Source organism: Elaeis guineensis, chromosome 13 (assembly GCF_000442705.2).
Source record: "Elaeis guineensis isolate ETL-2024a chromosome 13, EG11, whole genome shotgun sequence".
Classification (NCBI taxonomy): Eukaryota; Viridiplantae; Streptophyta; class Magnoliopsida; order Arecales; family Arecaceae; genus Elaeis; species Elaeis guineensis.
Genome location: NC_026005.2, coordinates 74,196,180 through 74,213,225, shown reverse-complemented (window position 1 = coordinate 74,213,225; position 17,046 = coordinate 74,196,180). Strand labels below are relative to the sequence as shown.

General features: G+C 38.3%; 1 protein-coding gene and 1 non-coding gene across 2 annotated transcripts; one reads left to right on the top strand and one right to left on the bottom strand.

The window, feature by feature from the left end:
* LOC140853181 (uncharacterized) lies at positions 1-2,304 on the top strand. Its single transcript, XM_073247263.1, has 3 exons — positions 1-196; positions 1,205-1,300; positions 1,413-2,304. Exons 1-3 carry the CDS (start codon positions 1-3, stop codon positions 2,129-2,131), a joined length of 1,011 nt encoding a protein of 336 aa, XP_073103364.1. The 3' UTR covers positions 2,132-2,304.
* A 9,735-nt stretch (positions 2,305-12,039) lies between these two features.
* Positions 12,040-12,145, bottom strand: LOC140853555 (small nucleolar RNA R71). Its single transcript, XR_012136625.1, has one exon. It is a non-coding gene; the product is annotated as a small nucleolar RNA R71 (small nucleolar RNA).
* Positions 12,146-17,046: the final 4,901 nt, after the last annotated feature.

Sequence of the window (17,046 nt, the reverse complement as noted above, 5' to 3'; positions counted from 1 at the left end):
ATGGATGGGGTACAGGCCCAGGCAAGACGCCTGGGCCTGGGCCGGCCCGCACGCACCGGCCTTGGCCGCGCCCGCGCGTGGGCCCGTGCACGGGCTGAGCTGCGCGCCCTCCTGGGCCGCCGAGCCCAGTTGAGCGCTCCGCCGGTCGCCGACAGTCTTTCTACCGCCTCGCATCTTGTGCCGACTTCAAAAGCTCGTATTTCTTCCGTCTGAGTTTTATTTGGGGTGATCTTGATCTCGTTGGATTATTTTTCGCTGCGAATCTCGCTGTGGACTTAATATCGAGACGTCAAATCTTAATATATATATTATATTTATGTACGACTCCACTGCCATGGACGGGAGAACCAAATCATAACCCAGAGGTCCCGTAGCTTCTCTTTACACACAAACTCCCGTGGTCTTTGAAAAAGTTATTACCCTTAGCATGATGCAATTATAACCAAGCTACCAGCTCCTCTCCAGTGCTCCCACAATTATTGGTTGGTACCCGGTCACATCTTCATCCTCTTTTCTGTCGGTCACTCACGTTAAACAATAGGCTACCCCCGCCCTGCACTCCTCGCTATAAATCTACCCTCGAAACCGAACGTCCAGTATAAGGATCTGGCTTCAATCTAGCAATGGCGGAAAAGAAGGAAAGGTTGGAAGTTCTCCTGAAGCTTATTGATAATATCATGATCTTTTTCCTAAAGCTTCCAGTTGTATGTTGATGATAGTATGAAGCTTTGGTATTCCCTATTATGTTTTTATCAGAATAAAACTTAGAGGCTTGGCGAATGGTTTCATCACTCTTGAATCTTTTCTTTCTTTCTCTTTTATTTAGATCAATATTCTTACCATGTTTAGCTTTGACATACATTATTTATCCTTCCTTTATTAGCTTAAGATCACAATTATTGCTAAATTATTTCTAAATTTATCAGTGAAAGCAAGTTTCGAGCTTTTATTTTCTTTTTGTCCCTACTCTCTCTCTCTCTCTCTCTATATATATATATATATAATAGCAAGTTAAATGCTTCGTTTCTAGAAAAGCAGATAGATGCTTGCATTTTTGCCACCTTTTACTTTCTTCCTTTCCTTTTTTTTCTTATTCTTTTAATACTCATATCAAGACAACAGCATGATCATTTGTATTGCGTATTTATTTTCACATAATTCCTAGGTAGCTGGGTGCTTCATATTATTTTCACGTTCACTAAATAAATTGTATCACAGATCTCTAAGATTGTCATAACGGTTGACCTAAGCTGCCGTTGTTGCTACAAAAAGATTCAAAAGGTTCTGTGCAAGCTACAAGGTACGTAATTAAGCCTCCCCACACTTCACTGCCTCCATTCTAATCCAATATTTTAGCTACTAATGATTCTATCAATCATCCGATTTTTGGCCCATGATTTCCATCAACAAAGAACGAGGAGAGCCCATACAAACTATCTCCTATGACGAGAAGAAGAATACTGTCACAGTCATCGGTCCATTCGATCCCCATAAGCTCTCCAAGAAGCTCTGGTGCAAGGCCTGCAAGGTGATCATAAATATCGAAATTGTACCTGACAAACCACCACCACCGCCGCCACCACCACCACAACCTCCCAAAGTAGAACCCTGTAAATGTAACGTGATCAACGACGTCCAAATTGTAGTATGTGACCATCACAAAGATCCTAAATGCACTGTTCAGACCTCGTGTAAGGAGAAACCTAAGCCCGAGAAGCCCAAGGAGAATGAATCCAAAAAGGACACTAAGGATAAAAAAGAAGAAACTCCCAAAAAAAAAGAATGCTGCAAGGTGATCAACGACATAGAAATCATAGTAGTGGACCCTAAATGCTGTGATAAGAAGCCCGAAAAGCCGCCGCCAAAACCTGAACCTGAGAAACCCAAGCCACCTGAGAAACCCAAGCCATGCCCGAAACCCGTACCGTGTTGCCCACCGGCCCCGCCGGTTTGTTGCATGATGCCTTGCCATGTGGGGCACCAAGGAGGGTCCCGGTGTTGCTCTTGTGGAAGGGTCTACGGATGTGTACCTGATTATTGTCCACCGGTACTGCACTATGGCGGACCCTCTCATGGAGGATTCCAGTTCTTTTGCGAGGAGGATCCGCCAACGTCATGTACCATTATGTGATCATGTGTATCCGTGCATGTTTGTCCTTTTTCGAAGATAATATCCGTATTAAGAGTGAAAGATGTTAGCTCTGCTGGGGAGTAATGAAGAAATAAATTGTTATTTTGGTGTGTTTGTGTTTTTGAATATTGTATGAGAGGATTTTATTCTTGATAATGTGAAGTTTTTTCTTAGTGCTTTGCTCCAAAAATAAATAAAAAGGCAGGGTCGCAATTGTACTTTTTGCATGAGAGGAGTATTCATCTTCCTCCACAAAAATTCCACCATTTGATCACCTGATGCACAGCTCTCCTGGCAGTTCAAACTCCATCATTCATCTGCCTACATGGATCTCAGAGCAATCAATGGATAATTCAAAGATGGAATCGCTCGAAGGAAGACAGATCCCTTCCTTGTCATGGAAGATACAACTCTAATGCTTGAAAGTTTCAAGTATTAAGCTTGATCCGCTGTGGATTCTGATATCAAAAAATAGATAAAGGTGGGTGGTGGGATGGGATAAATTTTTATAGTTGGACTGACCATGGAAAAAATTATCATCGTCCGTCATCATCTGCCACATGTACACCACCCTGCCCTCCACCACCCCCCCGACACTGATGGTAAGTGCGTCCCCAATGGCTGAATCCCCTCCCTCCTCCCTGATGCCTACATCCCAACCCCCTGCCTCGATGACCGCAACCCCTGCACCACCGTCAGCCCCCACCCAGACGACCGCATCCCCCACGCCACCTCCGCCTCGATGACTGCACCCCTTGCACCGCCTGTGACCGCGCCCCCCTGGCGGCCTCCACGATCATGTCCTCCGTGCCGCCTCTGCCTCGGTGCCCACCCTCTGGCTTAAACCGCTCCACCCCCCTCCTCCCTCTGCACCCTGGCTCCCCCTCCCTTTGGCTCAAATTGTGCCACCCCCTTCCTCCCTCCCTATCCTGGCCAACACCCCTCCTCCCCACCCTCGACGATCCGCGATTGTCCACGCCCCCCTTGCTATGGCCCCACCCCACCATCATCCGTGTCACACCTGCCGTCCACGCCACCCCCACTGCGGCCCCACCCCTCCCCTCTCCTGGCTTTAGCGTCACCAACCCCCTTTCCCCCCTCTTCGTTTAAGTTCCTTCATTTTTTTTTCTCTCTTTTTTTTCCTCTCTGTGGAGTGGTGGACATGTGGCAGACAATGATAGACCGATCATAATTTCTTCCATGATCAGCCTGACTATATAAGTTTTATCTGGTGGGATGGCTCGAACCCCCTTTATCTTTTCTTTGAAAAAAATAGTAGCAACCGGGTTATCCATTAGCTCCTATGTGCTTCAGCTAAAGATTGGTTGTTAGAAGCATTCCTATCCACATTGGACTATTAGTTGACTTGAGGTCAAGAGAATGTTAATCAAAGTCTTCAACCAACCATTACAAAATCTAAGATTATCAGGTCCATAACTGATGCGAAACAAAAACCCGCCTGTATGTCTTGTATATGATAGTCATAGTACATGAAAATAAACTAAAACTAAAATTTTGATTTTATTCAAAGTTTTTAAAATTTTAATATAACAATATTTCAATTATCTCGGTAGATGGTTGAGACTGAAATAAACTAAGATCTCAATTTATATCAGCGAATATGGTAAGTAAAAAATAGGAGAATCAATATTTTTTTGAGTTATCAATTGATATTTTCATATAGATATTGAAATACTAGCCAATATGGTAAATATGGATTAAGAAATATATTACATATCGATTTTAAATCTAACAAAAAAAAAAGGCTCTCTTAGATGCTAATTAAGTGGCAAGAGGAGGAAGTTCAATTTCAGTAGGAGTTATCCTCGAGTGTAGGATAGCAATAGGGTGGAAAGGCGGGGCTTAGCCCCTCCTGGCCTCAAAAAAATTTCAAGATTTGGAAATAAAAGTGATTAAAAAATATTTTTTGATACGAATAATATTGTGTCAGCTTATAATATCTTGGATTTTATCGATTTATCTTGATTGGAAACATAGGACAAGACTTTTGTATATATTGTATATCCAAAGTTGCCCTACAAATTGAGATTTCAGTCGAGATAAAAATTTTAGTTTTATTTAATATTGATATAAGAGAATTATCAGACTTGATATAAATCATTTTGGTCATTATAAGGAGGATTATATATGGTTTATGAGCAAGAATCACCACATCAAAATGTCAAATCATATGCTAAAATTTCGAGTGTTATAACTTGGCCCTATGATGGTGGATTAAGATGTTTTTCCTTAAAAAAAAAGATAACTTTTCAAGCTCTACAACATACTACCACCCTTTAATGATGTAGTGTAGTAAGCAAACGGGACCAAATTTTATTATTTAAATCCTAAAATGGACTGATCAAAGTAGTTGTTGGTGATTGGAATCGCAAGATGGACTTAATTAATGGTGGTGCCATTAGAAGATTTTGACGCAATAGTTAGCAATAATTTCTTCATGGTTACCAAAATGATGATTATGCCATTTCTATTTGGGTTGCTGATTAGCAACAAAAGGAAGCCCTACTTTGTGGCAGGGCATAGCATGCCTATAGATGTTCATGTAAGCAAACACAAATCACAGATATTCTTCATGATGTAGATGGTCCATGATTGAAAAAAGGCTAAACCATATACCTCTCTACTTTCATTGAGATAGCCATGGAAGAGATAGTGATGTAGTTGTAAATATCGTTAGAATTCTAAAAAAATTTAGCAATATAATATCCCCAGATCTGCCAAAGGTGTTGCCATCGTGATGCATTGTGGATTATAAGATTGATATATATTGTCCTTAGCATAAGGCCTTCTGTCAAAGCTCCCTACAAGCAAACAGTGCAGTAAGCAAATAATACCAAATTTCATCATTTAAATTCTAAAAAAATAAACTAATCAAAGTAGCTATCGATGATTGGGATGGCAAGATGGATTTAATGGTGATGCCTTTGGATGACTTTGACGTGATGGATAATAATGATTTCTTCATGGTTATCAAGTGGTGATTATACCATATCTATTTGGGTCACTGATTAGCGACAAAAAGAGGCCCCATTTTTGGTAGGACATAGCATCCCTACAGATGCTGAAGTAAGCAAACATAAAGCAGAGATAGTCTTTACGATGCAGATGGTTCATGGTTGGAAAAAAGTCAAATCACGTATCTTTTTGCTTTCATTGAGATAGCCCCATAAAAGATAGTGAGATAGTTACAGATGTTGCAAGAATTTTGAAAGAATTTAGTGACGTAATGCCCCCAGATCTACCAAAGGGGTTGCCATCATGATGTGCTATGGTTCATAATTAAGATTGATCTTATCACCATCACAAGATCTTCTATCAAAGCTCTCTATAAGTAAATAGTGCAGTAAGCAAATAATGCCAAATTTCATTATTTAAATCTTAAAATGGATTAGTCAAAGTAGCCATCGATGATTGGGATGGCAAGATGGACTTAATGGTGATCCCATTGGATGACTTTGACGTGATGGTTAGCAATGATTGCTTCATAGTTACCAAAGTAGCGATTATGCCATGTCCATTTGAATTGCTGATCAGCGACAAAAGGAGGCCCTACTTGTGATAGGGCATAACGTGCCTATAGATGTTGAAGTAAGCAAACCATGAAGCAGAGATAGTCTCCACGATGCAGATGGTCCATGGTTGGAAAAGGACCAAACTATATACCTTTCTACTTTCATTGAGATACCCCAGGAGAGATAGTGAGGTAGTTACAGATGTCATAAGAATTTTGAAGGAATTTAGCACTATAATGCCCCCAGATCTACCAAAGGTGTTGCCATTGTGATATATTGTGGATCAAAAGATTGATATTATCCTTAGCATTAGGCCTTTTACCAAAGTTCCCTATAAGAAAATAGTGCAGTACTAAGTAAGAATTACCAAATTTTATCACTTAAATCCTAAAATAGACTGATCAAAGTAGCTATCGATGATTGGGATGGCAAGATGGACTTAATGGTGATGCCCTTTGATGACTTTGATGTGATGGCTAGCAATGATTTTCTCATGGTTATCAAAGTAACGATTGTACCATATCAATTTGGGTCACTGATTAGTGACAAAAGGTGACCCTACTTTTGGTGGGACATAGCATGTCTGCAGATGCTGAAGTAAGCAAACATAAAGTAGAGATAGTCTCCATATGATGTAGATGGTCCATGGTTAGAGAAAAGCCAAACTACACATCTTTCTTCTTTCATTGAGATAGCCGTAGAAGAGATAGTGAGATAGTTACCAATTTTGCAACTATTTTGAAAGAATTTAACGATATAATACCCCCAGATCTGCCAAAAGAGTTGCTATTGTGATGTGCTATTGATCATAATTAAGATTGATCTTATCCTCATTACGAGACCTTCTATCAAAGCTCCTTATAAGTAAATAGTGTAGTAAACAAGTAGTGCCAAATTTCATTTAAATCTTAAAATGGATAGTCAAAATAGCCATCAAATGATTGGGATGGCAAGATGGACTTAATGATGATCTTATTGGATGACTTTGATATGATGTTTAGCAATGATTGCTTTATCATTACCAAAGTGGCGATTATGCCATGTCTATTTGGATTGCTGATCAGTGATAAAAGGAAGCCCTACTTTGTGATAGGGCATAACATGCCTATAGATGTTGAAATAAGCAAAATATGAAGCAAAGATAGTCTCCACAATACAGATGGTCCATGATTAGAAAAGGGCCAAACCATATATCTTTTTGTTTTCATGGAGATAGCCCCAAAAGAGACAATGAGATAGTTATGGACGTTGTAAGAATTCTGAAAGAATTTAGTAATATAATGCCTCCAAATCTGCCAAAGGGGTTGCCATCATGATGTGCTGTGGATTATAAGATTGATATTGTCCTTGGCACAAGATCTTTTGTCAAAGCTCTCTATATGCAAATAGTGCAATAAATAAATAGTGCCAAATTTCATCATTTAAATTCTAAAATAGACTGATCAAAGTAGCCATCGATGACTGGGATGGCAAGATGGACTTAATGGTGATGCCATTGGATGACTTTGACATGATAGTTAGCAATGATTTCTTCATGGTTATCAAAGTGGCAATTATGCCATATCTATTTAGGTTGTTGATCTGCGACAGAAAGGAGCCCTACTTTGTGAGAGAACATAGCATGCATGTAGATGCTGAAGTAAGCAAACACAAAGTAAAGATAGTCTCCACGATATAGATGGTTCATGGTTGGAAAAGGACCAAACCACATATCTTTTTGCTTTTATTGAGATAGCTCCAGAAGAGATAATGAGATGGTTACAGATGTTGCAAGAATCCTGAAGGAATTTAGCAATATAATACCCCCAGATCTGCCAAAGGGGTTGCCATCATGATGTACTATATATCATAAGATTGATATTGTTCTCGGTACAAGGCTTTTTATCAAAGCTCCCTATTACTAAATAGTGTAGGCAAATAGTGCCAAATTTCATCATTTAAATCCTAACATAAACTAGTCAAAGTAGCCATTGATTATTGGGATGGCAAGATGGACTTAATGGTGATTCCATTGGATGACTTCAACATGATGGTTAGTAATGATTGCTTTATGGTTACCAAACTGACGATTATGCCATGTCTATTTGGATTGCTGATCGATGACAAAAGGAGGCCATACTTTGTGGTAGGGCATAGCATGCCTATAGATGTTAAACTAAGCAAAAAATAAAATAAAGATAGTCTCTGTGATGCTGATGGTCCATGGTTGGAAAAGGACCAAACCATGTACCTTTCTGCTTTCATTGAGATAGCCTCAAAAGAGACAGTGAGATAATTACAGATGTTACAAGAATTCTAAAGAAATTTAGTGTCGCAATGCCCCAAGATTTGACAAAGGGGTTGCCATCGTGATGTGTTGCGGATCATAATTAAGATTGATCTTGTCTCCGATATAAGGCCTTCTATCAAAGCTCCCTATAAGATGTCTCTAAAAGAATTGACCGAATTGAATAAATAGTTAGAGGAACTACTAGATTCAGAAAAGAATTCAACTATCTAAAGCCCTATTTGGTGCTCTAGTACTACTAATTTAGGAGAAAGATAGATCACTCAGGCTCTGTATAGATTATAGAGGCTTGAACAAAATCACCATTAAAAATAAGAACTCGATGCCTCTGATTTCAAACTTGAATAACTAGTAGTCCAAGTCGAAGTATTTTACCAAGTTGGACCTATGGTTGGGTTATTGCAAGTTAGAATTACAGAAAGGAATGAGCCAAAGACCAACATGGTCATAAGGTATGGCTTGTCTGATTTTTTAGCTATTTTGTTCAGCTTAACAAAGACGTCGACTACTTTCTGTAACTTAATGAATGATGTATTTCATGACTATATCAATCAATTTATTATTGTTTACTTGGATGATATAATATTTTATAGTGACTCCTTAAAGTACTTTAGGCTTGTGTTCACTCGACTGAGGGAAAACACTTTGCACATGAATAAAGAAAAACATGAATTCTGCTTTATAGAGATCAAATTTTTAAGGCATATGGTGGTGAATGGTGCTATAAAGATAGATCAAAGGAAGGTGCATGTTATCATTGACTAGCCTGTGCCTACAAGGATGGTTGAATTGAAAAGTTTTTTGGGGTTTGCTAACTATTATTGCAAGTTTATGCCAACTACTCCAAGAAAGTTACTCCCTTGATTGATTTACTAAAAAGGAATTAGACTTGGTCAAGAAAATGTCAAGGGGAAATCAATGAGGTAAAAGCCAAGCTACCAGTTTTACAAAATTTACATTGAAGTTGCCTGATTATGAGAAGCTATTTGAGGTATATACTTATGCTTAAAGGCATGTCGGTGTAGAAACGACATCCTATTGCTTTTAAAAGTTGAAAGCTAAAAGAAGTAGAACAAAAGTATTTTTTGTCTATGATGAAAAGAAGATGCTGGCAGTGGTGCATTGCTTATGAGTTTTACAAATTTCTTTACTAGGTATCAGATTCATGGTAAAAACTAATAATGTTACTAACCATTTCCTTTTGATAGGCATAACTAGGTTGCTGATTGATAAACACTTAATTTAAGTATTTTAAATTAAAAAATTATATTTAATTTATCTTATTTATTAAGAATTTGATGTTTCTTTCTATGTTTTACAGGAAAGGTGATCGCCGATACAAAGAGTCCGATTCATAGATCAAAAAGACTCAAGTTTGAAGAAAATTGGATTTAAAATAAAATTAAAATAAAAGAAAGACGCATCCGGTATTATAGAAAATGAAGATACTATGCAAGGAATCCAAAAAGGATATAGATGTCATTATGATGGAACTTTTGTTTCTTTTTGGAATATAAGAAAAAGGGATTCACGTGAATTTGATCTGGGCGGTTTCACGTGATTCAAATGCTTTGGCGCGCGTAAATTCTTTGGCGCGTGAACACCCGCGCGCGGGACGTGGCGTGGATGCGCGGGACGCGGCGTGGACGCGCGGGGACGGGCGTGGACGCGCGGGGACGGGCGCGGATGCGGGACGGGCACTGATGCGGGCACGGGTGCAGCATCTCGCGGGTGTGGGCGCACTGCAGACAAGTTCAAAATAAGGAAAAAAATAATATTTAGAAATGTTTTGAAAGATTTGTATTTTTTTAGTCCCACATCGAAAAATCATGTAAAACTCCTCCCTCCTAACACCTATAAAAAGACTTTTGTACTCTCATTGAAGGGGGAGCCCAGAAATTCTTCTAGAGCCTTGCATAGAGGAATAGAAAGGGATTACTTCATGAGCAGCTAGGCTAGCAGTCTCGGGAGTGGAGAAGAAATTTTGTAACGACACAGAGATGGTTTATTGTTCTAAACTTTCCTGTATTTCTTTATATGCAATAAAGATTATGCTTTTTATTTAAATTATCATGAGTTCTTTATTTGCTCCCTATCATATGCTTTTATTTATGCTTTCTTGTTAGATTAATATTAGGAACAACTTTTACTTTCCGGAGACGCGTCGTGATCTACGGATACGGGGCGTGCCGAGGAAAGAAGAGTTGGTTACCTAGTACTTTCCGAAGACGCGCCGTGATCTACGGGTACGGAGCGTGCCGAGGAAAGACAGGTATTTTTCCTAAGATTAATCACATCTATTTAGTTAAAAAAGAGATACAACTCTGCTAGTGCAAATTAATTCAAAACTCCCGAGCTCTTTATTTTTTAATTACCTCAATTTTACGATAATTTATTTTCTAAATCAAAAATAACGCTTCTTTCTTTTAACTTGCAATCTCAACTTAGCCCAAGGTCCCTGAGGATACGATCTCGACTCATCCTACCTACGTAGTAAGTAGAGTTATTTTTGGTGCTATCAACGACTACGCATCAAATTTTGGCGCCGTTGCCGGGGATCTTGGCACGGTTGAATTAAAAAAAAAAAATTTGAAATTTTTTTTTTAATTTTTTTTTTAAAAAAAAAATACTTTTCAGTTTTTATTTCTCGTTTTAAATTTTTTTTTTTTTTTCAGTGCTTTCTAGCTAAATAATCTTATTTGCATAATTACAGAATTACCTTGCATAACTAATTTACTATTTAGAATTTTGCTGCTTAGAATAATTTGCTACTTTTCATAGCCCAGTAATTTATTGCTTTTTAGACTTAATCACTTAAATTTATTTTCTTGCAAAACTAAAAAAAAAAAAATTAAAAAAAAATATATATATATATATAAAAAGATAAAATTATATATAAAAAAAAAAAAAACCACTGACATTTCATAACACTTAACTAAAATAGCGTAACCTCAAATATAAAAATTTCTAACCTGATTGGACACCTTGTTTCCTTGCATTGCATCTCCATAATTGATCTTAAGGGCAATAACCCATTAACCAGATAAGGTGGGGATTTGATCACCCTTCCTTGGCCCACAAATCACTCCCTTGCATTTGCATAACCTAGACCTTAATTTAAAATTAACTAGACGTCAACCCTAGGAATTTCGAGCTCAATAGGATAAGAAAGCTCTAGAGTTGAACCGAGTGCGGATTGGTTAATTGCTCGGTGTCTAAGGCAAGTGGTTAAAGAAAGTGGTTTTCAATTGGTTCCGTTGACTGACCTGGCCAACTTAGTTGGTGTCTAAGGAAAGCAACGAGCAGGGAACCTCCCACATCTTACGCTTACCTGACCGAGTCAGTTAGTCAGTCTTGAGTTTGGAGTGCTCAAAAGCAATCTTGAAAGTTAGGAGCTGTCTAGATCTAAGTTAACCTTAGGATAGAGAGTCTATGATTGTTTAAGTTGATTGCAATTAACATCTAAACATTAATTAATTTCTTCCTTTTCATAGATTTAAGGTTCTTAGGTTCTTCTCTTTAGATTTTCTTCATTCTTTTCTCACTTTATTATAAAAATATATATTTAAAAAAAAAAAATTCTGTGTGTGCTCTACAGTATAATTGTAAGGTGTATGCTTGGCCGTAGATCGTTACGACCAGAAATCCAATCTTTTGATCCAGAAATAGAAAGAACCTTTAGAGCCTACAGACATAAAAAGATGGACCGAAATCAGGAGAATGATCCACCCAAGCAATTGAAGGAGTACTTTACTCCTTCCACATATACCTACTCTCCTTGTATTCAAGTACCCCCAGTGGAGGCCACTCAATATGAAATTAAGTCCAGTATAATCCAAATGTTACCTTCATTTTATGGACTTAGTAATGAAGACCCTTATAAACATCTTGAAGAATTTCTTGAGATATGCTCAACTGTCAAAATTCACAACTTCTCCGATGATGCTCTTAGGTTGAAATTATTTCCTTTTTCACTTAAGGACAAAGCCAAATACTGGCTACATACTTTGGATTCCATGACTATATCAACCTGGGACCAGCTACAAGGAGAGTTTCTCAAGAAATATTTTCCCATAGGAAAAACGAATCAAATAAGGAAAGCCATAACTAGTTTTTCCCAATTAGATGGAGAAATGTTTCATGAAACATGGGAAAGATTAAAGGATCTTATTAGAAAATGTCCCCACCATGCTGTACCCAAGTGGCAGTTAATCCAATGTTTTTATGATGGACTCTCTGAAAGATATCGACAAATGGTCGATGCATCATGCGGTGGGACATTTATGCTGAAAAGTGAGGATGAGGCATGGCAACTGTTTGAAATTTTAAGTGAAAATTCATTACATCATATGTCTGCCTCCATTAGAGATAAACCCATGTTAAACTCAAAAAGAGGTGGAATATATGAAGTAGGAAATGCCATAGATATCCATCAAAAGGTAAATGAACTATCCCAAAAATTAGATCGTCTTCTAAACACTGGACAATCCCCGATTCCACCTAATCCAATCCAAGAAGTTTGTGCATTGTGTGCAAGTCCAAACCATTTTGTTAGTAAATGCCCAGCCGCACCCCAATTTCCTGAGTTTGTGCACGAACAGGTTCAGCAAGTCCAACAAGCTCGCAGACCAGGAAACGATCCATATTCGAACACTTATAACCCCGGCTGGAGAAACCATCCAAATTTTTCCTGGAGACCACAACCAGTGGTTGGTCCTGCCACACCTCGACCTCAATATCAAGACCCAACATATAGGCATGGACCATACCATCAACTCTAAAATGTTCCTCAACCGTCTACTACTGGTCACAGCTCAGCTTTTGAGGAAAAAGTCCTGAAAGCACTAGAAAGATTAGAAGTCAACACTCAGATCCTTAACTCCCACACACAATCCATTGCTAAGCTAGAGACCCAAATAGGTCAACTAGCGACTGCATTCAGTAGGAGGGAAGAAGAAAAATTACCTAGCCAACCCGAGAGCAACCCAAGAGGGCAATTTGTGATTGAGAGTTATAATACCCCAGAAGCTTTTTCTGAACATGCCAAATCAATCATGACTCTGAGAAGTGGGAAGGTCATTGAACACACTAGTAAAACCAATGAGACTGACCCTAAACCTCTAACCGAATCCAAATCACCCAAGAATAAGGAGGATCTGAAAATAGAGAAGGAACCAACTGCACCGGAATCATCTTACTTGCCAAAAGCCCCATTTCCGGATGCCCTGAAAGCCCCTATTCCTGCAGATAAGAAGGGAGGAAAACTCGATGAGATGTTGGAATTGTTTAAGCAAGTCCAAATTAATCTTCCCCTTCTAGACGCAATCAAACAGGTCCCTGCTTATGCCAAATTTTTGAAAGATTTGTGTACCCAAAAACGTAAATCTAGATCACAAATCCCAAAGAAAGTACGTCTCACTGAACAGGCTAGTTCTGTCGTCCAGCATGCCACTCCTCCAAAGCTTAAAGACCCAGGAGCCCCCATCATTTCCTGTGTTATAGGAGATTATCACATTGAAAAAGCTCTTCTAGATTTAGGGGCAAGTGTGAATCTTTTACCTAGTTCGGTGTATGAACTTTTTGGATTCGGAGAACTAAAACCCACATCAGTCACATTACAGTTAGCCGACAGATCAATTAAAGAACCACGTGGAATGCTTGAGGATGTCTTGGTCAAGGTAGATGAGTTTTACTTTCCAGTTGATTTTCTGGTTCTCGATATGGAATTAAGTGGCAACCCCAGACAAATTCCCATTATCTTAGGACGACCTTTCCTAGCTACGGCGAATGCATGCATGAATTGTAGGACAGGAGTCATGGATGTATCGTTTGGGAATAAGAAACTGAGACTGAATGTGTTTGGTGCTTCCCAAGGACCATCAATGGATAGTTGCTTCAAAGTAGATACACTAGAAGATATTATAGAAGATGCAACACCCACAATTCTAGCACCTGAACCCTTAGATACTTGCTTGGCTCACTTTGGAGTGTATGACTTTAAGGGATATATGAAAGAAGTTAACATATTGTTGGATACACCACATGATAAAACCACTCCTCCATGGACAATCAAGTATGAGCCATTACCCATCTTTTGTTGGTTTTATCGCATATGACGTCCGGCTGAAGACGTAAAACTTAGCGCTTTTTGGGAGGCAACCCAAATTTCGTCTATTTTGTTTTAACTGATCATCATTTTTTTAAAAGAATAAAGGACCACTCTGTATGGAAGAGTCTGTTAATAAACTTGACGTCTGGCTGAAGACATAAAACTTAGCGCTTGTTGGGAGGCAACCCAACGATTTCATATTTTTTTTTTTACTTTATCGCAGCTGCAGGAATTTAGAACAAGAGCCTATTAATCAATGAAGTTATCTTCAACTTCCGAAGCAAAATTATCCCAGGTGCACTCTCTCCTTTTATTTTCTTTGCTTTCCTACTCCATTGAGGACAATGTAGATTAAGTTGGGGGGGAAGGAAATTAATCAAATCCTCGAGTATGGTCAGAAATAATTAGTTTTGTGTATTCAAATTTTATTTTGATTAAGAGTCAATTAGGCATCCTAATAAATGAATGATTAACGGTCAAGATAATTTTAGAGATACTGAGGAATAAATTATTAAGAAAACCCAATGAATGGTAGGGTTTAAACTAGACCAAATTTTAGGAGTGATTCTATAACCCTCTTCTTACTGATCTCAATAAAGAATCTGCTTCATGAGAAATTGGGTAAAGATCGAGGTATTAAAAAAAAAAAAAAAAAAAAAAAAAAAAAAAAAAAAAAAAAAAAACATTGGTCTCCTACTGAGTAACCGGGCCCTTTCGCCTAAGTAAGCGTTGTGGTTCGCGTAAAAAGGTAGGCAATGTTATATATATATATATATATATATATATATATATATATATATATATATAAATCTCTTTCCCATTAAGTTAGAGAATTTAAAGAGTAAAGTGGGGAGTTGGTGAAAGAAAAGCTCTGAAATTTCTTTAGTTAATACTCAGCCACTAATTGGGTCAAATTGATAATCCAATGAAATATCTCTTTAATGGTCTGACCAAGTATCATCTACCTTTTGGGATGCCTAAACTAATTTTTGATTCAAAACCGAATTGGTACACAATGCTGATATATCTATTTTACTCGAGGACGAGCAAAATTCAAGTTGGGGGGTGTGATAAACACTTAATTTAAGTATTTTAAATTAAAAAATTATATTTAATTTATCTTATTTATTAAGAATTTGATGTTTCTTTCTATGTTTTACAGGAAAGGTGATCGTCGATACAAAGAGTCCGATTCATAGATCAAAAAGACTCAAGTTTGAAGAAAATTGAACTTAAAATAAAATTAAAATAAAAGAAAGACGCATCCGGTATTATAGAAAATGAAGATACTATGCAAGGAATCCAAAAAGGATATAGATGTCATTATGATGGAACTTTTGTTTCTTTTTGGAATATAAGAAAAAGGGATTCACGTGAATTTGATCTGGGCGGTTTCACGTGATTCAAATGCTTTGGCGCGCGTAAATTCTTTGGCGCGTGAACACCCGCGCGCGGGACGTGGCGTGGATGCGCGGGACGCGGCGTGGACGAGCGGGGACGGGCGTGGACGCGCGGGGACGGGCGTGGATGCGGGACGGGCGCTGATGCGGGCACGGGTGCAGCATCTCGCGGGTGTGGGCGCACTGCAGACAAGTTCAAAATAAGGAAAAAAATAATATTTAGAAATATTTTGAAAGATTTGTATTTTTTTAGTCCCACATCGAAAAATCATGTAAAACTCCTCCCTCCTAACACCTATAAAAAGACTTTTGTACTCTCATTGAAGGGGGAGCCCAGAAATTCTTCTAGAGCCTTGCATAGAGGAATAGAAAGGGATTACTTCATGAGCAGCTAGGCTAGCAGTCTCGGGAGTGGAGAAGAAATTTTGTAACGACACAGAGATGGTTTATTGTTCTAAACTTTCCTGTATTTCTTTATATGCAATAAAGATTATGCTTTTTATTTAAATTATCATGAGTTCTTTATTTGCTCCCTATCATATGCTTTTATTTATGCTTTCTTGTTAGATTAATATTAGGAACAACTTTTACTTTCCGAAGACGCGTCGTGATCTACGGATACGGGGCGTGCCGAGGAAAGAAGAGTTGGTTACCTAGTACTTTCCGGAGACGCGCCGTGATCTACGGGTACGAAGCGTGCCGAGGAAAGACAGGTATTTTTCCTAAGATTAATCACATCTATTTAGTTAAAAAAGAGATACAACTCTGCTAGTGCAAATTAATTCAAAACTCCCGAGCTCTTTATTTTTTAATTACCTCAATTTTACGATAATTTATTTTCTAAATCAAAAATAACGCTTCTTTCTTTTAACTTGCAATCTCAACTTAGCCCAAGGTCCCTGAGGATACGATCTCGACTCATCCTACCTACGTAGTAAGTAGAGTTATTTTTGGTGCTATCAACGACTACGCATCACTGATGCTTTGAGTCTCATGGAGACCATGGCTGCCATTTCAAGGATTGAAGACAACATTACCGACAAAGTCTAGAATGCTGCCAAGATGGACGTTGGGTATTTGAAGTTGCTTCAATAGGTCCAACATAAAGTAATCTAAAGGTACTAGATTGAGGATGATCTGCTGATGGCAAAAGGTAGCAGACTATATATCTTTAATGATGGAAGACTCAGAAGGCATCTTATCAGGGAGTCTCATGCATGATCCTAATTGGATAGATCAGTCAAAAAAAGAGCACATGATGGTGTTGATATCCAATACACTTATCTGGCCTAGGATAGAGGAAGACATTGGAGGCTAAATCTAGTCTTGTTTGGTTTGCCAATAGAAAAAAAGTGGAGCGGTAGACAGAGGCAAGCTTCTTGCAACAATTATTAATTGCAGAGAAGCCTTGGATCTTTGTGTCTATGGATTTCATTAATGGCTTTCCAAAGGTTGATGTATTATTTTTAGTCATAGTTATGATCCACAGTGTTTGTCCCTACACCAGAAGCATGTCCTACAGTGGTGGTTATTGACGTATTCGATCGAAATATTGTGAAACATTTTGGTTTGCCAGTAGATATCAT

Excerpts from the sequence above, each read along its gene's own strand:
- LOC140853181 (XM_073247263.1), top strand. The coding sequence starts at position 1 with ATGGATGGGGTACAGGCCCAGGCAAGACGCCTGGGCCTGGGCCGGCCC. Across the intron at positions 197-1,204 it reads TGTGCCGACTTCAAAAGCTC|AAATTGTATCACAGATCTCT; the intron begins GTATTTCTTCCG and ends CGTTCACTAAAT. Across the intron at positions 1,301-1,412 it reads GGTTCTGTGCAAGCTACAAG|AACGAGGAGAGCCCATACAA; the intron begins GTACGTAATTAA and ends CCATCAACAAAG.